Here is a 24,747-nt window from a genome sequence, read left to right on the forward strand (position 1 = left end):
ACAGACAAACTTACCACTTTCGGACCTGAAAAGTGCCCAGTCGACCTCAATTTATCCTCGAAAGCATCTCAAAAATTTGAGCAAAAGGTGAATCTAGCCGTCTCACGCTGTTACTATGCAGTAGCAATGAGTGGTATTTTGACTAACAGGAGGCTGCCGTCAAGATAAAAAGGCATTCTGCCCAACACACAAATGAATAATGTGGTATATGAATTTCAGTGCCAGTGTAATGCCAAGTACGCAGGCAGTATGTCCCAACGACTGGCGAATCACATCAATCAGCACATTCTTTCGGGTGTCCGCAATAGGCAGAGTGCTGACCGTACCCAACCAGCTCATGCTTGCAACAGGACATAATGTGAAACGTTAGATGTGATTCTGCGATTGGACAGCACTTGAACAATCCTGAGTGCGCTAAGAATTACACTAACAACGTCGGGCTCACAATGTGGCTCGCTCATGTTTGTTAGAAGCTACATATATTCATATACAGAGGCCCATCCTCTGCAGGCAAAAGTAACATGTCCAGGCATAACGCTTTTTAAAAAATCAAACAACAGCACTGGAACAATGGTTCCTGGTGCATTCTCCATGGCAATGCCTTGACCCGAGTCATCTTGCCAACCAATCAGCACTCTTCTCTCATGCATTGTTTTTCCCTTTGAAATCTGGCATTCTCATGTCTTTCCTGATGAGTGCAAGAGGAAAAACTTCGACAACATGGGCTGGGGTTGGGTTATACCCGAAGAAGTGATGGATATATCTCCAGAGGGAGGGAAATCTGCTACCCTTACCTGGTCTAACCTACATGTGACTCCAGATCCTCAGCAATGTTGTTGACTCTCAACTGCCCTCTGAAACGGCCGAGCAAGGCCACTTTCAAAGGCAGTTAGGGATGGTCAACAAATGCTGGCTTGGCTATCGACGTATCCCAAGAAACAATATAATAAGATTCTACATGAATCAAACTAAATAATCAGAAGTATCTCAACTCTATTCCTTCCAAATTTGGCTTAATAATTGGATGCCCATCCTATCCTTATTCCAAAGGGCTGAAATTGCAGCATTGCTTTAGGACTGGTTTACATACCTTTTTGATCAAAGTAGTTTCATTTGGATCAATCTTCACTTTTTTAGCTTTAGGTCCATCTTCCTCACCCGGTCCAACTTTTACCACCTTTTGCTTCTCTCTGAAGAATATTTAATGGAGATTAAAAATTGGCTGTTGGTCACATTTTCAATGCTTTCTTACAATAGCATATTTACATTTTCCACAAGGCACTTGTGCTTCGTTGGAAACATCCAATGGGTCTTGCACGAGAAAATAGGGGTTATGATTCAGACTTGAGAGTAGTTCTCTTGCGAATGGGCCTTGATGAAAGCCATTTCAAGAGGAAAGCTCAACTGAACCTCATCCTGGGCAGGGGCTCAAGTCAGGGTTCGGGTGGAAAAAAAGCTGTCGCTGCACATACTCGGGCTACGATCAGAGACGCAAGAGCGGAACAAAGTGAGGGCAACTGCAGTGAATTGGACAACGGAGGAGATGCTGTCGTCCGCCATGTCAAAGGCTGCAGAGAGGCGGAAGAGGAAGCGGAGGAATAAGGCACAACAGTCATGCAGCTCGTCTGTGTTATTTGCAGCTAAAGTCACAGTCTCCATAGGGAATGGGGCGAGGGGAAAAGAATAATTTGCTGGCAAGTCACAAAACCAAGAAAACAGTTGAGGTACATTTGTGAAAGAAGCAACTTAATTATTTAGAAACTTACTCCACAAACTCGTGCTCTCCCAAATCAGAAAACATATAACCATGGTAACCGAAGACGTCCCCAGCAAAGAATTTGATGTTATGTGATCGGCAGAACTGATCAATTCGGACCATCACATCACGTGGGCAGCATGTCAGACAGACCTGTAAGAGTGAATGTTGTAAGTACTAATTAGCAACGGAGCAACATCCTACATATATTGATCCATACTGTTAAGTAACTGAACTGAGTTTAGTGTCTCTAGAATAAAATAGGGGACTTTTCCAAGTGGGAGCGAAAGGGCAAATGATGCCAGGATGTTTTTGAAAAGCCGGTTACAGTAAGTAAATGATGGGCCGTGTCCAAAAGTTATGATGCAAGAGCCCAAGAAACAGTTCCTGAGCGGAGTTCACCATTACACAAAAACCCAAGCTTACCTTTCAGCCCTCGCTGCCCTAATTTAGGATCACAAAACGTGAATGTTTTAGTTTTAAAAGTCAAAGAGGGAGAGCTAGAAATCTTGAATAAAAGCAGATAATGCTGGAAATGCACAGGCTGGGCCAGTCAGTCCGTTAAGAGGTAAGGACGCAGCCCTGTGCCCTTCATCATGATTAAACTGACTATTTTCTTCTCCCTCCCTCCTCCACTTCCTTACAACAAACTGGATGCTTAGAGCAGGCACTTTCCTTCCTGACTCTTACACCACAGCAAACGTACCCACACAAATATAAATAAATAAAGTCACACTCAAAGTTCCTACTTTGCAAGATGTTCTGAGTTTACTTCAGGTAAAATAGGACAGGGAATGCACCAGCCGTTACACAGTTAGGAAACCACTCCCAAAAGAAAGGGAATAGAAAGAACCAGATAGCACACACTAGATACAGCACCACATTCAGCAACAAGTGAACACATCACATAATAAAACATGCTCTCCTGATGTGTGTTTTTTTGTCTCAAGCTAAGAAAAAGTAATAATAATCCCAACTGCAAGCAATCTGATTTAGTTGGATCTTTCCAATGTAAGAACGATAAACTTTATTTATTTTGGGGGGGGGGGGGGGGGGGGAATGGGGAATAAAATAAAAAGAGGCAGCTTTGGGGGGCACAACTCCTGGCATGCACGTCTAGCTCAGTCAATGATGTGGAGAGCAGTAGTTTGAAGCAGAATAACTGGGCAATTGAAAAAGAGATTTTCGTATATGCAGAACTTGTTCCAGACAGCCCACACTTGCCTTCTGTCAAACCTTTACAGAATATTGCAAGCATCCCAGAGTCATATATCAACACCCGGATGACATTAAAACCTGGATGACTAACTAACTGTCTTAAACTGAAAAAGTTTATTTGTCCAACATCTGTTTTAGTCTCGGCTCCAACTATTTCAGAGAGAGGGGGATTCCCAGGACCACGCAGGTCCTTCGCAAACAAAGGAAGCTTCACAGTGTGAAATATTGCTTTAGACCTCTAAGAATCAGTCAACCAGAGTCATCCCTTGCGGGGAGTGGGGGAGGGTAGGAGAAGGGCAACAAAGAACAGAAACTATACAAAGGCTGTACCACACAGTCATTGTCACTGGTTTAATGTAACCAAAGCAAATGTGGTTTTTATTGCATGAAACTCTGGGGTTTTCAACCAGTGTCTTTTGCGAATACTTTCCAATTCCATCCACAGCCTAAATGGTCTTGATTGTACAAATATAGATTATTTCTCTCCTTCCTCCCTCCCCCCCACCACCCATACCCACAGCATGAAACTCATTACATACATGAACACATGCTGTGAAAATAAGGGTCAAAGAACTCAGGGACTTTCCAAAACATCTTTAACATTCTTAACCTGATAGCTTGACCCCATCTCAGCGAGTTGCTTTTGTCCCGTTTTCCTGACCATCTTTTCCGTGCACCGTTTTGCTCAGAGTTTCTTTGTGTCACTATTTTGCCAAAGTTAAGAATCTCAACAAGAGGGAACTCAGACCCTGTTAGTAACAAATAAATGACAACTTTGTTTTCACATTTGTGCACTTTTGTGTCATTTTTTTTGAATTCGCAGAGCTGTTATGTTTTTGCTGTTGACCGAATTCTGGGGGCACGTTTTATTTTTAGCTCAAGTGCACACGCTGTGGGGGGAATAGAGCAAAAACAATATGTCTGCAGAGGTCTGTAACCTGCCGAGAGAAATGAGCACATTTGAGACCATGGAGGAAACAGATGGAGCACACTGACAGAATAAGTACATCGGAAACCATCCAGCTTCTTATGAACTCAGCAGTCAATTGATTAATCTGTGGCCTGAGCTCTATTCCACATTTTGTGACGGTGCAGATAAGCATCAGACTGGTTACATTCAGTCAGCACTCAGAGAGAGAGAGCTGCACAAGCCCCTTGTTAAAATACAGTAGCAATGAAGCCTTGAACAAGATTTATTATAATCCTGGAAATGGTGGATTCCAACCAAGGCCTGCACAGAACAGGTGGACAATCCCATTAATACCACAACCTTCCTTTCTGTTAAAATGTTGAATTATTGAATAGTACAGCACACACTGGATTACTCTTTGAAAGAGCCAGTTGGTATCACTCCGGAAGGAGCGATGGTGGAAGTGGGATAAATGGCATGCTGGCAAGGGAGGCTGCAGCCAGGAGGAGCAGTGTACACCATCTACAAGATGCACTGCAGGAACTCACCAAGGCTCCTTCGACAGCACTTTCCAAACCCATGACCACTACCACCTAGAAGGACAAGGACAGCAGATACATGGGAACACCACCACCTGGGAGGTTCCCCTCCAAGTAACTCACCATCCTGACTTGGGAAATATGTCGCCGTTCCTTCACTGTCGCTGGGTCAAAATCCTGGAGCTCCCTCCCTAATAGCACTGTGGGTGTACCTACACCACATGGACTGAAGTGGTTCAAGAAGGTAGTTCACCATCACCTTCTCAAGGGCAATTAGGGATGGGCAATAAAAATGCTGGCTCAGCCAACGAAGCCCACATCCCACGAATGAATGAATGAAAAAAAAACGCGAGAGCTGAGCGAGTTCATGCAAAGCCAAGTTTCATACGAGTTGGGGGGCCTTTGTCAAAGGTCAGGAGTAGTACAGGATGCAATTCCATTCAGAAATCTGTTGATAATGAAGCAACCAATACAAACCCACAATAGGCCCTGGTCACACCGCCAGCAATGGACAATCCCCAACAAGCAAACACCTAAAACACCACTCCCTAACCACCAAAAGCACGACCAACTTATCCTGAGGCGGGGGGGGTCACCAATCACTAGAAGTTTAACTGGATCAGCCAGATCAACACAGTGGTTACAACAGCAGGGAACCATGAAACAAGTAGTTTCCCTCCAGGTAGCTCTCCATTATCCATAAAGTTGAAGTCAGGAATGTGATGAGACACGCGCCCTCTAACGAACTCGATACTTCCTTAGCAATCGGCGCATGGCGCTTGCAGTATGTGCCATCTACTGCATGAATTGGAACAACTTGCCAAACTTACTCCGACAGCACTACCCAGCCCTCAATCTCCAGCATTAAGAAGGACAACCCCAAAATCATGCAAATGCCATCGCCTTAAGAGCCATGCACCATTCTGAGTGGGGCTTATATTATTTTCCTGGACCCTGGGTTAAAATTCTCGATGAAACACCACTGCCACAAGAACTCATTATGATGTGTTATATCAAAAAATCTTAATTTATAATGTCACTGGCTGGACATACATATGTATTGAACTTTTTGGAAAAGCACACTTTTCCTCAGCTAAGGACACTGGTTTACAACAGCACTCGTTGTTGCACTCGTGGAGGACATAAGCTGCTTTATAGAGACACGGAGTCTACTGAGCTCGGAGAGAGAGGTCACGTGATCCAGCTTTTGGGTGTAAAAATGATACTGGATTTTTGGATAGTCAGAGAGACTGCCACAGGTACAACAGCCTTACCCCAACTCTCCTCCTCCTGAAACATCTCAGAGCTGCTTGCGATTTGAAAAAGCCACCAGAAGGCTTCATTGCTACGAGCGAGTGCTCTTAAAGGAAAATTCCAAATCAACACCCGCCGTCTCCAGTGAGAAACCCCAAGAACCAGAAGCTACTGTGGACCGGGGCCCTTCAGCTGTGAACAAGCACCTGGACGCTCCCGTGAATAATATTTTTCCTGACTTGTTACTTGGCCAAGTTTTTTAAGTATCCGATACTCTGCAGAGCTACACTTCTTTGCATGCTTGGTGGGGGCACGGGTGGGGGATTGGCGTGCGCGTTGTTTTTGCATTAGTGGGTAGCTGGGCATAATTGTACATTTTAAACCTTTTGTTAATAATTTCTGCATCTTTACCAGATTGAGTTTTAGCAAGAAAACTCTTGTTAACTTAAGGAACCTGACTGGCTTATTTTTTGCACCAAGCTATATGCCGCTGAACATATAGAGTGAATTGGCAATACCGCCTCCTTTTTAAATTCAAACTCGGTTACAACCAACTCAGGAACTGGGCAAAGGGAGGAGTCAATTCACCCGTTAATCTGGTTGTAACCGCAGTGGTTCAAGACGACCCACCATCACCATCTCAGGGTAATTAGAGATGGGCAACAAATGCCAATGATACCCAAACCTCGAGAACAAATTAAACAAAAAGGAGAGAGAGAGAGAGAGAGATCGCTGGTCAGCAGCGGAGAATGGAACAGCTGCCTCTTTTCTCCTTCCCCTGACCCAGACGCAGAGTCTCAATCAGCTCGGATGAACCAGCTCGGCAGTTTGTGAGTTGCCGTGCTATTTTTGATCTGAGCGAAGGCACCGGCTCCCCAACATCAACCCACTGCTGTTATTTCTTTTTCTCTCTCTCTTTGATCCACTGAAATCTTATCTGCGCTCTCCACAACCTGCGAGGTTATGGGATTGTGACCCGCCATTCACACCGAGACAATGCACTCAGACAGTTAATAATCCTGTCACTTAGCCAAGTATTTATGCCCAGTGCCTCAGCTGCATTGTTCTCCGACAAGAGCTGCCTCCGAATTGCAGTCCCCTCTCCTTTCCACGAGCCAAAGCCCAGTGGATCTTTAGTAAATGGATTTCAAAGTTCCTGTTTTGGGTAAAAAGAAATTTCCTGCCAGACAGAAACATGTGGAGCAGACAGTTACTTCAGGCCGTGGAATGCCACAAATACAAGGGCTAAAAACAGTCAATTCTTTGATTTATCCTTGGGAAAACAATTCTCTAACCTGAATCCATTCTTCATTAGGGTCTTGACACCTGCTGATCTCAATTTTGATCAAGTTAAAACTTTCCTCTGGATGGACGAGAGAGACAACAACTTATATTCATACAGCACCTTTAATGTAATAAAATGCCTCAATGAGCTTCCATGGGACTAGTATAAAGGAGATATTAGGTCAGGTGATCTAAAGTTTGGTCAAAGACCTATGTTTTTAGGAACCTTTCAAAGGGGGAGAGAGGGGTGCAGGGGAAGAATTCCAGAGTTTGGGGCCTAAGCAATTGAAGGCACAGCCACCAATGGTGGAGCGATTATAATGGGGAATTATAAAAAGCAGCACAAGTTTGCTCCCCTCTCAGGAATGCAGATTAGTACAATGTCTTTCTCTCAGATTATTACAGAAAATAAAAGCATATAGTGTAGGGGGTAACATATTAGCCTGGATAGAAGATTGGCTGGCTGTCAGAAAGCAGAGAGTATGCATAAATAGGTCTTTTTCGGATTGGCAGGATGTGACGAATGGAGTCCCACAGGGGTCTGTGCTGGGGCCTCAACTTTTTACAATTTACATCGATGACCTAGATGAGGTAAAGACAAAAAAACTGCGGATGCTGGAAATCCAAAACAAAAACAGAAATACCTGGAAAAACTCAGCAGGTCTGGCAGCATCGGCGGAGAAGAAAAGAGTTGACGTTTCGAGTCCTCATGACCCTTCATCACTTTACAGCCTTCCGGACTGAATATTGAATTCAACAACTTTAGATCTTGAACTCCCTCCCCCATCCTCACCCCCTTTCCGTTTCTTCCCCCTCCCTTTTGTTTTTTCCAATAATTTATATAGATTTTTCTTTTTCCACCTATTTCCATTATTTTAAAATCTATACCTTTAATGCCCTGTCAGTCTTTCCACCCCACCCCCACTAGAGCTGAACCTTGAGTGTCCTGCCATCCATTCTTAATTAGCACATTCTCTTAGATAATATCACCACCTTCAACACCTCTTTGTTCCTTTGTCTGTGACATCTTTTGATTATCTGCTCCTATCACTGCTTGCTTGTCCCTACAACCACCCCGCCCTCAACTTCTCTTCCACCACCCCCCCCCCCCCCCACACCTTAAACCGACTTAGATGAGGGGAGTGAAGACATGATAACTAAATTTGCAGACAACACAAAGATAGGTAGGAAAGTATGTTGTGAAGAGGACATGAGGAGGTTGCAGATAGATATAGATAGGCTGAGTGAGTGGGCAAAGATCTGGCAAATGGAGTTTAATGTGGGAAAATATGAAGTTATTCACTTTGACAGGAAGGACAAAAATGCAGAGTATTACTTAAATAGAGAACGGCTGCATAATTCTGAGGTGCAGAGTGATCTAGGTGTTCTAGTACATGAGTCACAAGTTAGTTTGCAGGTACAGCAAGTAATTAAGAAGGCTAATGGAATGCTATCCTTTATTACAAGAGGGCTTGAACATAAAAGGATGTTATGCTTCAGTTATACAGGGCACTGGTGAGACCGCACCTCGAATACTGTGTGCAGTTTTGGTCTCCTTATTTAAGGAAGGATGTAAATGCATTGGAGGCGGTTCAAAGGAGGTTTACTAGATTGATACCTGGAATGAGTGGGTTGTCTTATGAGGAAAGGTTAGACAGACTGGGCTTGTTTCCACTGATGCTTAGAAGAGTGAGGGGTGATTTGATTGAAGTTTATAAGATCCTGAATGGTGTCAACAAGGTGGACATGGAAAGGATGTTTCCTCTTGTGGGTGAGTCCAGAACTAGGGGGCACTGTTTTAAAATTAGGGGCCACCCTTTTAGGACAGAGATGAGAATTTTTTTCTCTCAGAGGGTTGTGTGACTTTGGAATTCTCTGCCTCAGAAGGTGGTGGAGGCGGGGTCATTGAATATTTTTAAGGCAGAGGTAGATAGATTCTTGTTAGGCAAGGGAATCAATGGTTATCGGGGGTCGATGGGAATGCGGAATTCGGAACACGAGATGATCAGCCATGATCGTATTGAATAGTGGAGCAGGCTCGAGGGGCCGAATGGTCTACTCCTGTTCCTCGTTCTTATGTTCTTAATACACTTAGCTGTCATCTCAGCTCTGGGTCTGAAGGTTATGTAGGTTGAATTCCTATAACAGGAGTTTGAGAGCACCAATCGGCAAGTGGAGAGAGTATTTTAGGCATTCTGATCAACTTTAGCCCCTCATCAACACCATCAAACACAGTTTCACAGTCCTTCTTTCCTCTGCTGTTTACATACCTTATGTAAAATGGCTGCCCATGCTGGGTGGGGCAGTGGGGGAAGCAGTTTACTGGCAAAAGAAACAACATGAAAAAAAAACTTTACGTGGAGCGTTATTGTGGTCCAAAATAGATCGCATGAAAGGGTAGTGGAATCGCAGATTCAACAGTAACTTCTCGAAGGGTGGGGGTGGAGAGATACTTGAAGGTGAAAACAACTGCACAGCTATAGGGCAGGAGCAGGGGGAATTGGGGTTAGTCTGATAGCTCCACCAAAAAACTGGCACAAGCACGACGGGCCGAATGGCCTCCACCTCTGCTGTATCAGTGTGGTTCTTTGTGGGACCGTACACAAGCATGAATCACTCATCAGGCTGTGTGAGGTGGGGAATGAGAAGCCAAGAATAAATCAGGAGATGGAGCTTCTGCTAGTCTGCCAATCAGTTGGATAGGGAGATGGGGTTAGAATTTGGAGGCTTGGAACCAGCCCTATTTGACGAAAGTGTTCATCTATAAATGACTTTGATCGGATTCTGGTTTCAAACAGAAAGAATCATACAGATGCTCAATTTTTCAGGTTAAAAAAAAAAATCAGTAAATTTCAATTCATCAGGTAACCTCGCATATAAGATACTTTCAAGCATGTCCAGTGTTAAACACTGGTTATACTAAACAAAATTAGAAAGAATCACAATTTGTCTTCAATCTCATGTCCACCTTACCAGGCCTGAAAGAGTCAAGACAAAAACAGAAATACCTGGAAAAACTCAGCAGGTCTGGCAGCATCTGCGGAGAAGAGCAAAGTTGACGTTTCGAGTCCTCATGACCCTTCAACAGAACTCAGCAGGTCTGGCAACATCGGCGGAGAAGAGCAAAGTTGACGTTTCGAGTCCTCATGACCCTTCAACAGAACTCAGCAGGTCTGGCAACATCGGCGGAGAAGAGCAAAGTTGACGTTTCGAGTCCTCATGACCCTTCAACAGAACTTCAGTTCTGTTGAAGGGTCATGAGGACTCAAAACGTCAACTGTGCTCTTCTCCGCCGATGCTGCCAGACCTGCTGAGTTTTTCCAGGTATTTCTGTTTTTGCTTTGGATTTCCAGCATCCGCAGTTTTTTGTTTTTATCTCTGAAAGAGTCAAAGATGCCCATCCCAGCTTTCCCCTTAGCCCAGTTCCCAGATCTACTTGCAAACCTCCTACCATTTAGCCCAGATTATCGCCGTTTGAAAAGGTACAGGACAAATATTTTTTTAAGGGAGGCAGCGTTCAAAGAGTTAACGATTTTATAAAATCTTGCTCATGAAAATTTGAGAGTCTCTGATCACTTCTGGGACAAGATGGGTTGTTTCTCTCGCTGCACTGTTTATACAATGGCCGGAAATCTCAAAAGAACACACAACAGGAAAGCTGCCAGCATTTCGGATCCTGCAGCATTGCAAAGTTGAAAACAGCCCACGGCGCAAGTGTTTGCGAATCTTCAGCAGTGCAGCCAGGCCCCTTGGGATTCACCACTGGTGGTGTCTCAGTTAACAGCGTAATGGTGAAGTCATGAGCTTCTTCTGGGTTTGGGATTTATGGGCATGGTTGAGGGGAAAGCTTCCCACCGTGGCCAGCTGCAGTATATCTGACATGGGAGTAGTCAACACTGCCAATGGTTCATAGAAATGTACCGCTTCCAGCGCTGAACTCTCCTGTCTCAAACCCAAAATGCCGAAGCGAAGGATTATTTTGTTACGTTATTCAATCCTTTTCCTTCCGATGCAGCGCAGGGCGTTGGAGGCACAAGCGCGATTAGAATTTAGCGGGAATGCCAAGGAGATCGGTGACTCATTTCTGATTCAGACATAAACAAAAAAAGATTCAATTGAACGCTATGAAGGTCATGCGTTAATTAAGTCTGCCTACTTATGTCTGCGGTAATGCTTTTCTGAATTGCTTTTTCTAATATCAGCTGTTTAAACAATAGAAAACGTCACTCACCTTCGACATTATGGCAAGCTTGAATGAGTCAATATGTCGGGAGCTTCATTTCCCACCCCATTCTCAGACTCCAGCAACTAAAACATTTCTTTAATCCTCGTATTGTCAATTTCACAACCAAAATGTTGACACGTTTCAACACGAGAGCATGAGTTTGCACTAGCAGAGCATCACACTGTTCTCAAACACCCCATAACCGGAATTTGCAGGGCTGCAGTCAGATCTTGCTTTTCCGCAGCAAGTTGCAGGGTGAAAATCACACGAGCGCTTTGGGCGTGAAATCAAGACAGGAGCGTTCGACGGAAGAAACACGCGCCGCCGAACAGACCATCAAAAACAGAACCCAGGGTACACACAGCGGAAGCATTCAAGTTCCTTCAAATCACTGCGAACCCAACAAGTCCACAAGCTTTTAGCAGACTGCCCAGTGTCACAGACTCTCCAAAAACAAATAAGATCATGCCCTGCTTAGGATCTGTAACCCGCTGACCTAACTTTAGATACGAAGGAAAGCATGCTACACAAGGCTTTGATTTAATGGAACATTACTGTAAGCTAGATTTGTCCTTCAACTGAACGCCTCAATGTGACCAGAAATGTGTGATTTCCTAATGACCAATATATGTGTGCTTTATGTAGACTTTGGTAGTCTCAAATATGATTGGAGAATGGTATTCAAGTTTATTTAGCTTTTATTTCTAAGTAATAAAACAGCAGAGACACATGCATTACATTCTAGAGAGAGTGGTTACAGTTTACACTAACAATCTGCACCAGGTAATAAATGCAATGGAAAGGACAGTGTTATGAGTAACTCACCTGTAGCACATGACTTCCACTATTTAACACCACTGCAGCACTATGGTGCAATTGCACCATCTAGTGGTAGGGCCCAAGCCCTCCGTTAACAGTTCCATTGCAGCAGAATTTCAATCAGGGGTAAACCCACTCCTTTGATGCTGGCACCAGGCAGACCAAGTGTGCTACCCTGCATTTAACTAACCTGCTCCACGATTGAGGTGGGCGTCTTGCAAGATTCAATTCCCCACGCAAATCAACCTCACCCTCGTCTTAACCAGTTCTGAACTTGCGGCTCGGTTATTTTGAAGAGAAAAACGACAGCGTTTTTCAGAATTCAAGAGGATTCTGTATCAAAATGTGACACCGAAAGGCAAGGCTTGTGTTTGAAATCCACCTCACCCACATCAAAGATCACTTCACACAACAGGGGGAGAAAGAGCAAATAGTATAAAGGAAGTCAGCTAGAAACCGTACAATCATTCCAGGAGACTGATCATTCATCTGGTTCTGACAAAGGGCTGTAAGGCCCAAATGTCTCCAGCCGCTCTTTGCATATACAGCTAACCTATAGATTTCCAGCTTGTATTTCACATTCCAACAATAACCTGCATTTATATAGTACCTTTAACATAGTAATAAAACATCCCAGAGTGATTATATAAAGACATTGAGCTACGTAATGGGATATAAGGTCAGACGACCAAAAGCTTGGGTAGGTTTTAAGGAGCATCTTAAAAGGATGAAAGAGGGAGAGCGCGCGCGGGGGCGAGAGAGTGAGCGGTTTAGGGAGGGAATTCCAGAGTTTATAGTGTATTTAAGACTGAGATCAACAGATTTTTGGGCACCTGTCTTTGCTCCTTATCTCCAACTATCTTTATTTTAAAGAAAATCTCCGTCTCAGATTTAAAAGTTACAACTGCTCCAGCATCAACAGCCATTTGTGAAAGAGTTTCAAACTTCAACCACCCTTTGTATGTAGAAGTATTTCCTAATTTTTACATAAGAACAGACATATGAACATAAGAAATAGGAGGAGTAGACCATTCGGCCCCTCGAGCCTGCTCCGCCATTCAATCAGATCATGGCTGATCATCTTGTGTTTCGATTTCCACATTCCCATCGACCCCGATAGCCTTTGATTCCCTCGCCTAACAAGAATCTTTCTACCTCTGCCTTAAAAGTATTCAATGACTCCGCCTCCATCGCCTTCTGAGGCAGAGAATTCCAAAGTTGCACATCCCTCAGAAAAAATTTGTCCCCATCTCTGTTCTAAAAGGGCGACCCCTCATTTTAAAACAGTGCCCCCCTAGTTCTGGACTCACCCACAAGAGGAAACATCCTTTCCACATCCACCTTGTCAAGACCGTTCAGGATCTTGTATACTTCAATCAAATCACCCCTCACTCTTCTAAACTCCAGTGGAAACAAGCCCAGTCTGTCCAACCTTTCCTCGTAAGACAATCCGCTCATTCCAGGTATCAATCTAGTAAACCTCCTCTGAACCGCCTCCAATGCATTTATATCCTTCCTTAAATAAGGAGACCGAAACTGCACACAGTATTCGTGGTGCGGTCTCACCAATGCCTTGCATAACTGAAGCATAACATCCTTACTTTTATGTTCAAGCCCTCTTGTAATGAAGGGTAACATCCAATAGCTTTCTTAATTACTTGCTGTATCTGTATGCTAACTTTGTGACTCATGTACTAGAACACCTAGATCCCTCTACACCTCAAAATTATGCAGCTGTTCTCTATTTAAGTAATACTCTGCTTTTTTTGTCCTTCACATTTTCCCACATTAAACTCCATTTGCCAGATCTTTGCCCTCTCACTCAACCTATCCATCTGCAACATCATGTCCTCTTCACAACACACTTTCCTACCTATATTTGTCACCTGCAAATTTAGCTACCGTGTCTTCACTCCCCTCATCTAAGTCATTGATACAAATCGTAAAAGGTTGAGGCCCCAGTACAGACCCCTGTGGGATTCGTCACATTCTGCCAATACGAAAAAGACCCATTTATGCATACTCTCTGCTTTCTGCCAGCCAGCCAGTCTTCTATCCAGGCTAATACACCATGCACTTTTATTTTCCGTAATAACCTTTGATGTGGCATCTTGTCAAATGCCTTCAGGAAATCCAAGTACAGTACGTTTACAGGCTCCCCTTTATCCACTGTGCATGTTACTCCTTCAAAAAGCTCCAATAAATTGGTTAAACATGATTTTCCTTTCACAAAACCATGTGGACTCTTCCCAATTGCCATGAGCTCTAAGTGCCCAGCTATAACCTCCTTAATGATCGATTCTAATAACTTCCCCACGACATACGTCAAGCTAACTGGCCTATAGTTTCCTGTTTTCTGCCTCCCTCTCTTCTTGAATAGAGGGGTTATATTTATTACTTTCCAGTCTGATGGAACCTTTCCAGAATCTAGCAAATTTTGGAAAATTTAACACCATCGCATCAACTACCTCATTAGCCACCTCTTTCAAGGCCCTAGGATGTAGTCCATTGGGACCCGGAGACTTGCCAGCCACAGGTCCATCAATTTGCTCAGTACCCCTTCCCTACTGATTTCAATTTCACCAAGTTCCCCTCTCCCTTCACCTCCTGGTTTGAAGCTATTATTGGAATGTTTTTTGTATTCTCTATAGGGAACACAGAAACAAAATATTTGTTCATTTCATCCATCATTTCCTTATTATTTACTATTAATTCCCTGTTCTCAGAGGGCCAATACTCACTTTACTTACTCTTTTCCTTTTTAAATACCTGTAGAAACTCTTGCTATTCATTTTTACATTTCTAGCTAGCTTCCTCTCATACTCTAATTTCTTTCTACTGGTTAATCTTTTAATCATTCTCCACCGTTCTTTATATTCTGACCAATCATCTGTCCTGCCACTCATCTTTACAGAGTTGTATACTTTTACCTTAAATTTGATGCTTTACTCAACTTCTTTAGTTAATCACGGATGGTGGGTCCTCCCCTTGGAATTTTTCTTTATAATAGGAATGTACTTACTCTGAAATATCCCCTTAAATGCCTGCCACAGCTTCTCTATTAATCTATCCTCTAGCCTAGTTTCCCAGTTCACTTCAGCTAGCTCAGCTTTCATCCCCAAATAGATGCCTTTATTTAAGTTTAAGATACTAGTCTTAGACCCACTCTTCTCCCTTTCAAACTGGATGTAAAATTCAATCATATTGTGGTTGCTGCTACCTAGGGGTGCCTTCACTCTGAGGTCATTAATTCACCCTGTCACGTTACACAATACCAAGTCAAATATAACCTGCTCTCTGGTCGGTTCCAGAACATGCTGCTCTAAGAAACTATCAAAAAAGCATTCTATAAACTCCTCATCCAGGCTGCTACTGCCAATCTGATTTTTCCAGTTTACGTATAGATTAAAATCACCCTTAATTATTGCCGTCCCTTTATCACAAGAACACAATATCTTCTCTTGAATACTTTGTCCTGCACTGTGGCTACTGTTAGGGGGCCTGTAGACCACTCCCACTAATAACTTTTCTCTCCCTCCTATTCCTCATCTCCACCCAAACCGATTCTACATCCTGACCTCCTAAGCCAAGGTCATCTCTAACTATTGCACCAATGCCCTCTTTGATTAACAGTGCTACCCCTCCACCTTTACCCAGCTTCCTATTCTTCTTGAATGTCACGTACCCCTCAATATTGAGGACCCAATCTTTGTCGTCCTGCAGCCACATCTCCGTAATTGCTATCAGGTCATATTTATTTACCTCAATGTGGGCCATCAATTCATTTACTTTGTTATGAATGTTATGCGCATTCAGATAGAGAGCCTTCAGTTTTGGCTTTTTGTTACCTTTGTAACATTGAGCCTTGGCTGTTGATATATTCTTAGGTCTTTTCTCTCTGTCACTTCCTGCCATTCTCTGACCCTCGTTTCTCATATAACTATTTTGCTCTCCTGTCTTGACTCTACACCTTGAATTGCTACCTCTACCCAAGTTTGATCCCTCACCCCTCTTGTTTAGTTTAAAGTCTTCTCTACTTCCCTAGTTACGTGATTTGTGAGGACACTCGTCCCAGCACAGTTCAGGTGTAAACTGTTCCAACAGTAGAGCCCCCATTTTCCCCAGTACCGATGCCAGTGCCCTACAAACCAGAACCAACTTCTCCCATACCAGTCTTTGAGCCACACATTTGTCTCTCTAATCTTATTTGCCACGTGCCAATTTGCACGTGGCTCAGGTAATAATCCAGAGATCATTACTTTTGAGGTTCTGCTTCTTAATTTAGTACCTACACCACATGGACTGCAGCAGTTCAAGAAGGCAGCTCACCACCACCTTCTCAAGGGCAACTAGGGATGGGCAATAAATGCTGACCCAGTCAGCGAAGCCCACCTCCCATGAATGAATAGAAAAAATAATTTTTTGGTATCTAGCTCCTCGTAGTGACTTTGCAGAACCTCTTTCCTAGTTCTACCTACATCGTTGGTACCTACATGGACCTCGACAACTGGATCCTCCCCCTTCCACTGCAAGTTCCTCTTGAGCCCTGAGCAGATGTCCTGAACCCTGCCACCGGGCAGGCAACACAGCTGTCAGGAATCTTGCTATTTGCTGCAGAGAACAATGTCAAACCCCTTCACTATACTGTCCCCTCCTACCACTACATTCCTTTATACTCCCCCCACTTGAACAGCTTCCTGTACCACAGTGCCAAGACCAGCCAGCTCATCCACCTTGCAGACCTCGCTTTCATCCACACAGGTTGTGAGCACCTCAAACCTGTTTGACAATTGCAAAGTTTGAGGCTCCTCCGCTACTGTTTGCTTGGTCCCATTATCTGCCTCACTGACAGTCACATCCTCCAGTCCCTCACAGCTGACCAAAACAGACGATCCTCTTCTAAGAGGTGTGACTGTCTTCTGGAACAAAGTATCCAGGTATTTCTCCCCCTCCCTTATGTTGCACAGTGTCTGCATTTCGGTTTCCAGATCAATAATTCTGATCTGGAATTCCTCAAGCTGCTTACACTTCCTGCAGACGTGTTTGTCCTGGATCGCGTGGGCATCCAAAAGCGCCCACATCCCACAGCTGCAACATAACACCTGTCCTGCCATTCTAACTTAACTTAGTTAGTTTATTTTAATTACTGTGTTTATTGAATTCTAGTCCCACTGACAACTAAAGGTTATACGTTTAACTACAAAGGAATGTGTTTTAGGTGTTTGTTTAAATTACTTTATTTTTATTGTTTCTTTATTGTTTTATTTTAATTTTAAAGTTTCCAAATTTTGGTTTATTATTTTAAAGTTTTAATTCTTTTTATTTATAGATCTACCTGAAGTTGCCTGTCCTAAGCTGGTTTCCCACACACCGTCCCTTAGACTGAGCACTTACCGGCCGATCAACTTACTAGCTTCCTGTGCCGTCACAGTTGCTTTTTCTCTTTCTCCCGGACTGCAGCTGAAACAGCTCCTCAGCTCCTGACCGTCTCCCGCAGATCTGCTCCCCTCCACTCCGACTCCCAACAGGGTAGGCCGCTCTGCAATCCCCGGTCTGTACTTATAGGTGCTCCTCAGTTCCCGCAGGTCCGGTCCGCACTGACTCCCAGCAAGGCAGGCAATCCCCGGTCTGTATTTATCGGCACTCCTCAGCTCCCGACCGTCTCCCGCAGGTCCACTCCCCTCCGCTCCGACTCCCAGCAAGGCAGGCCTGTCTCCTTGTCCTACACTCCCCAGCTGGGGGAAATAATTTCTCTATATCTACTCTTAGTTAAATTATGATCAAATCACCCCTCATCCGTTGAATTTTCTGGGAATACAATCCATGATCTCATTAAATGGCAGAATTGGTTCCAGAGGCTGAATGGCCTCCTCTTTTTCCCATTAGCTTATCATCCTGTATTTCAAAGAAAAAGTTTGCGTATGCAGAGTCTCGGAGTGGGAGCGCTGGAGAGAGGTGTGTTACTTCAGAGATGTGTTGCGCCATATAAGCAAACCACCTGAGTGTTAGACAAGTATTGCAAGCACATTGTTCCCCACAGGGTCCAATCCGATTCATTATTTTATTCTGGGCAAACCTGGTAGCTAAGCTGATTAATGGAGAGGGATCAGAAAGATTCAAAACTTTCCATCATAGTCCATGTGGATGCCACCAAGAGCTGTACTCAAGCTCCACAATTGGCCTCTGATCCCCTGGCCTAGAATGGTACAGCACAGGAGGACATTTGGCCCACTGCACCTGTGCTATCTCTTTGAAAGAGCAAATCAGTTAGTCCCACATCCTCTGCTCCAAGCAGGAGTGAATTAGCCGGTTTTCTCACCAATCCTGACAGTTTTACAGCGAAACTTCCTGGATGTACGTGGCCAATCGGTGAGGATCGGGTCAGGCTTGGGCACAATGCCCCTGCAGACGGATTGCTTGCCACCACCTCATCGGGGAGGTTTGCACATGAAGTAAAGTTGCTTGGGTAAGATATGAGAATGGGACCTGCACCACGCAGCTCTGTTCCAACAAATTCTTAACGGGTTCAGGAAAAGAGGAGATGAGATCGGGAGCAGGAAAAGGGGAGGGTGGGAAAGTTTAAATGGGCTTCTCCTTTAAGGAATACAATGCGGAGATGGTAACTAAATTGGGATGCCTGCTGGTTTTGCAGCTGATGGTTTGGCCAAGTACCTGAATTGCTTTACAAGGCAGAGTTAAAGAATGCCACAAGAAAGCAGAGCCGTGAAAACAAAACAGCACCTCCCCCTGACAAGGCACAAAAGATGAATGGATACTCACTGCATCGTACTGGGCGAGGAACTCCTGCGTCTTGTCTTTGATGTTCTCCGTGTCGACCTTCACCTCTACCATCGGGTTCAGGTTCTGCGCACGCTCCAGAGATGCTTCGGCCCGATTTCTTCCCAAGGAGCTGGTGGGAATGAGGAACTGAGATCGCGCATCCTCTGGCGTGGCCTGACATCGCGTCCGGGGTTAACGGGACAGCAAAGAGAGAGAGAATGTAAACGCAGTTAGAACCGCAGGAATTCATTAAACTCACGTGGACGGTGTTGAACAATTGCAAATTTGTTTTACTCGAGTTTGGTTAGTTGGACACCTGAAATACAGTCGAACCTATCACCAGGTTTCAGAGTCCGAACAAAACTACTTGGGAACCTGCTGTTAACAACATGGAAACAGGAGTGCAAAACGGACGCTGAAAATCTGAAATAAAAAACAAAAAAATGCCGGAAATACTCCGCAGGTTTGGCAGCATCTGCGGAGAGGGAAACAGGGTTAACGTGTCGAGCCAACGATCTTTGAGCAGATGAAAGGCCAGCAACCGGAAAGGTTAACTCTCTGCCTCTCTCCACAGATGCTGCCTGACCCGAATGTCCTCAGCGTTTTGTTTTTATTTAGGAACAGGAGTAGGTCATTTAACCCCTCGAACCGTTCAACAAGATTGTGTCTGATCTGCAGCCCAACTCCATATGCCTGCCTTTGCCCCACATCCCTTCAAACAGAAAAAATCCACCAACCCCAGATTTAAAATTAACAACTGATTGAGCACCAGTTGCCATTTGATCTGCAGCAAAGCATCCTCCACACGACATTCAAACCTTTCACTATAAAAGCAGACATTCCATTAGTAGTTTTGATTGGTTTTGTACATAAAGGGTGGATGTTGTATTCTGGCTGTTGAAATCTTTTTTCCCCCCCAATAACAGGTCACTGCTGCAAGCTTTACTATGTTAAAGGCACTATACAAATGCAATATGTTGTTGTTAGAACTATTGCTCACAAAAACGAATCAGAACCAAAGCTTCATATAACAATACGTACCCATACATCCCAAATTCTTTGAGGAGGTAACGTGTAGGTTAGACAAAGGAGAGCCAATGGATGTTATCTACTTGGACTTCCAGAAGGCCTTTGACAAGGTGCCGCACAGGAGGCTGCTCAGTAAGATAAGAGCCCATGGTGTTAGAGGCAAGGTACTAGCATGGATAGAAGATTGGCTGTCTGGCAGGAGGCAGAGAGTGGGGGTAAGGGGGTCCTTCTCAGGATGGCGGCCGGTGACTAGTGGAGTTCTGCAGGGGTCAGTGTTGGGACCACAATTTTTCACTTTATACATTAATGATCTAGATGAAGGAACTGAGGGCATCCTGGCTAAGTTTGCAGATGATACAAAGATAGGTGGAGGGACAGGTAGTATTGAGGAGGCGGGGAGGATTTGGACAGGTTAGGAGAATGGGCAAAGAAGTGGCAGATGGAATACAACGTGGGGAAGTGTGAGGTCATGCACTTTGGTAGGAAGAATAGAGGCATAGACTATTTTCTAAATGGGGAGAGAATTCAGAAATCTGGAGTGCAAAGGGACTTGGGAGTCCTAGTCCAGGATTCTCTTAAGGTTAACTTGGAGGTTGAGTCGGCAGTTAGGAAGGCAAATGCAATGTTGGCATTTATTTCGAGAGGACTAGAATAGAAAAGCAGGGATGTGCTGCTGAGGCTTTATAAGGCTCTGGTCAGACCACATTTAGAATATTGTGAGCAATTTTGGGCCCTGTATCTCAGGAAGGATGTTCTGGCCCTGGAGAGGGTTCAGAGGAGGTTCACGAGAATGATCTCAGGAATGAAAGGCTTAACATATGAGGAACGTTTGAGGACTCTGGGTCTATACTCAATGGAGTTTAGAAGGATGAGGGAGGATCTGATTGAAACTTACAGAATACTGAAAGGCCTGGATAGAGTGGACGTGGGGAAGATGTTTCCGTTAGTAGGAGAGACTGGGACCCGAGGGCACAACCTCAGAGTAAAGGGAAGACCTTTTAGAACAGAGATGAGGAGAAACTTCTTTAGCCAGAGAGTGGTGAATCTATGGAATTCATTGCCACAGAAGGCTGTGGAGGCCAGGTCACTGAGTGTATTTAAGACCGAGATAGATTTGTTCTTGATTGGTAAGGGGATCAAAGGTTACGGGGAGAAGGCGGGAGAATGGGGTTGAGAAACTTATCAGCCATGATTGAATGGTGGAGCAAACTCGATGGGCCAAATGGCCTAATTCCTGCTCCTATGTCTTATGGTCTAATCTGATTGCTGGAGCAAGCTAGATATTATTGTAAACTTCCATAGCAGTGTAAGCCCCGGATAGGTGGAATCAAGTTATTAGACCCTGCTCAAAGAATTAATTTGGGAAGTTAGCAACACCAGCAGCCGGAGTCACAAACTGAAATGTTCTGCTGCTAGCCAAGAAACTAAGACCAAAAGAGCACCAACCAAACATTACCCTCCTCAGAAGGTCACTATAATACCTGCTGATGGTCCAGGAGAGTCAGCGCTTTGACACCTGCCAGCGTAAGATTTTTGGCCACTTCAGCTCCCAGTCCCTTTAACCCCACCAGCAGCACCCGGGAACCACGTAGCCTGCAAAACATCAACAGGTCATTCGCTAGTGACAGTCGCACCAGCTGCGGCAGCACAACAACATAGCGTCTCTCATAGTAACAAAGGCCCGTGAAGCCAGTCGGCTTTTCAGACGTCACCACTTCTGTTCCTGTTCACTATTCCTGTCAAAATGTTTAGACCACGCTTGGAATACTGCGCGCTGCTCCGATCTCCGTATTACAACCAGGCGCCTGAGAGGCTGCAAAAAAAAAGTTATCGAAATGGTACTAAAACTGAGGGGGTTATACCCATCAGGAAAGATTAAACAGGCTGGGGTTAGGACTGAGGGGGTGATCTGATAGAGGTCCTTAAGATAACAAAAGGGTTTGACAGGGTAAGTGCAGAGATGATGTTTCCGCCGGCTGAGTTGGACAGGTTAATGTTAGACACGGGAGTGAAGGGTTATGGACCGGACAGACAGGAAAGCAGGTCTGAGACCACCATCAGATCAGCCATCATCTCATTGAATGGAGGAGCTGACTTCAAGGGCCAAATGGCCAACTCCTGCTCTTATGTTCCTATGGCAGACGAGACCAGAACTAGGGATATAAATACAATATAGTCACTAATAAATCTAACAGGGAATTTAGGAGAAACTTCTTCACCCAGAGAGTGGTGAGAACGTGAAACCCGCTCCCACAGGGAGCTGCTCAGACAACAAGACATAGATGCATTTAAGGGGAAGCTGGATAAACGAGTGAAAGGAATAGAAAATTCTGCTGATAAGGCAAGGTGGGAGGAAACTCATGTGGAGCATAAACACCAGCATAGACCAGATAGGCTGAATGGCCTGATTCTGTGCTCAAAACATCGAGTGAAAACCTTCCCTCTCTCGTCACAGATCTGCTGGTCCCCTCAGCCTACTCAGGATGTATAATATCTTTCTAGGGAAAGCTTTTATAACTCTGGCTGAAATAGAATAGTCTTCCTTCTTACTCCTAACTTCTCAGCTTTAAACAATAAAGAGTCAAAATTTCTGCAGATGTTGGAAATCAAAAATAGAAACACAAAATGCCAGATGTAGATCAAAGGAAGGCAAACTGTAGTATGAACTGCACCGAATTAATGTAATATGTTCTAAAACAATTAGCCTGGCTGAAACTTGCATTATCATATAATGAAACAGCACAGGAGGCCATTGAGTCCATCATGCCTGTGCTGGCTCTTTGAGAGCTATCCAATTAGTCCCGCTCCACCCTGCTCTTTCTCCTATATTACCTTCCAAACCTGTGACCTCTACCACCTGGAAGGACAGGGCAGCAGACACATGGGAACATCACCACCTGGAAATTCCCCTCCAAGTCGCTCACCCTCCTGACTTGGAACTATAATCGCCGTTCCTTTACTGTCGCTGGGTCAAAATCCTGGCACTCCCTCCCTGACAGCGCTGTGGGTGTACCTACACCACACGGACTGCAGCGGTTCAAGAAGGCAGCTCACCACCAGCTTCTCAAGGGGAATTAGGAATGGGCAATAAATGCTGGGCCCAGCCAGCAATACCCACATCCCGTGAAAGAAGAAAAAAAAGTCCTGAAAATGTTCCCTCTTCAAATATTTATCCAATAATTTCAAACGTTACTATTGAATCTGCTCCCACCATCCTTTCAGGCAGCATGTTTCAGGTCGCAACTCGCTATGTAAAAATGTTTTTGCTCATGTTTTTACCCACAGTAGCCAACAGGCCGGAGTCAGCAGGCAGTGGGGGTTCAAGTCACACCGAAGAAACGTGAACACAAGATCCAGGCTAATAGTTAGACAGAGCAGCACTGCTGCACTGTCAGAAGTGACACCTTTTGGTCAGGACATAAAACCAAAGCCCAATCTTCCCCCCTCTAAAACGCACACCAATATTTTGAAGAAGAGTATATAAAGCTTACAAATTACAAATATAGGCCTGGGGTATTTATAATGAAGAAAAGTTGACAGGTTGTGTGTGTACAGGCGTGTGATCATTAACATGAAGAAAGACTTACATTTCTATTGCATCTTTCACAGCCACAGGACATCCTAAAGCACTTTATAAACAATGAAATATCTTTGAAGTGTAGGAAAAGCAGACTTTTTGCACAGCAATATCCCAAAAATGTTAATAAGATAATTTATTTGGTAATTTTAAAAAAACCACAAAAAAACTCACTCTAATTATTTGAAGTGGAGGAGGAAAGGGGTTGCCAATGTATAAATCAGCAACTTAAGTCCCTGTGCCTGCCCCTTTAATTCCCAAAATATATCAATCAGCACATCAAGAAAAGGTCCCTATGCCCACCCCTTTAATTTCCAATATAGATCAATGGGCAAATTAATAAAAGGTCCCTGTGCCTGCCCCTTTAATTGCCTCAGACCATCCTCTCAGTGCGCCGCCGCCGCTCCGCTCATGGCCGGGCCTCAGTTACACGGACTCTCCCCTCCCGCCCGTGTGGAGTTACCGTTTCTGGGCCTCGAGCCCCCACAGGCGGATCTGCCGGTCATACTGGGCCGCCTCCTCCTCACTGATCACCGCTTCTTCCTTCTCCACCATGGCGCCCGCTGCTCCCGAGTTTGAATCCGCGCACTCCGTCCGTGACGTCGGCAGAACCTGCGCTCCCGACGTAATGGCGTCACGACGCTCCCGCTCCGCTCCGCCCCCCGCGCCCCGCCCGTGTCCGGGAGGACAAGCAAGCAGTGATAGGAGCAGATAATCAAAAGATGTCACAGACAAAGGAACAAAGAGGTGTTGAAGGTGGTGATATTATCTAAGAGAATGTGCTAATTAAGAATGGATGGCAGGACACTCAAGGTCAGCTGTGGCTCAGTTCATAGCACCCTCGCCTTTGAATCAGAAGGTTGTGGGTTCATGTCCAACTCCCGGAAACCAAGAACTTTGAATGTACTCGAAAGAGTTACAATCTGTGACTGTTGATAACTCAAAAGAGTTACAGCTCTAGTGGGGGTGGGGTGGAAAGACTGACAGGGCATTAAAGGTATAGATTTAAAAATAATGGAAATAGGTGGGAAAAGAAAAATCTATATAAATTATTGGAAAAAACAAAAGGGAGGGGGAAGAAACAGAAAGGGGGTGGGGATGGGGGAGGGAGTTCAAGATCTAAAGTTGTTGAATTCAATATTAAGTCCGGAAGGCTGTAAAGTGCCTAGTCGGAAGATGAGGTGCTGTTCCTCCAGTTTGCGTTGGGCTTCGCTGGAACAATGCAGCAGGCCAAGGAGGGACATGTGGGCAAGAGAACAGGGTGGAGTGTTAAAATGGCAAGCGACAGGGAGGTTTGGGTCTTTCTTGCGGACAGACCGCAGGTGTTCTGCAAAGCGGTCGCCCAGTTTGCGTTTG

General features: G+C 44.6%; 1 protein-coding gene across 1 annotated transcript in view; it reads right to left on the bottom strand.

Annotated features, from left to right (window-relative positions):
- The window catches only part of sae1 (SUMO1 activating enzyme subunit 1), a 100,644-nt gene extending 76,638 nt beyond the window's left edge, over positions 1-24,006 (bottom strand). Inside the window, exons 1-5 of the mRNA XM_078533463.1 lie at positions 23,855-24,006; positions 21,296-21,407; positions 18,786-18,959; positions 1,767-1,909; positions 1,091-1,190 (exon numbers count right to left, since the gene is read on the bottom strand). Of these exons, the coding sequence (XP_078389589.1) occupies positions 1,091-1,190; positions 1,767-1,909; positions 18,786-18,959; positions 21,296-21,407; positions 23,855-23,946 (621 nt within the window). The 5' untranslated portion in view covers positions 23,947-24,006. The remainder of the gene's footprint in view (positions 1-1,090; positions 1,191-1,766; positions 1,910-18,785; positions 18,960-21,295; positions 21,408-23,854) is intronic.
- Between the last annotated feature and the right edge of the window lie 741 nt (positions 24,007-24,747).

Source organism: Cetorhinus maximus, chromosome 32 (genome assembly GCF_964194155.1).
Source record: "Cetorhinus maximus chromosome 32, sCetMax3.hap1.1, whole genome shotgun sequence".
Taxonomy (NCBI): domain Eukaryota; kingdom Metazoa; phylum Chordata; class Chondrichthyes; order Lamniformes; family Cetorhinidae; genus Cetorhinus; species Cetorhinus maximus.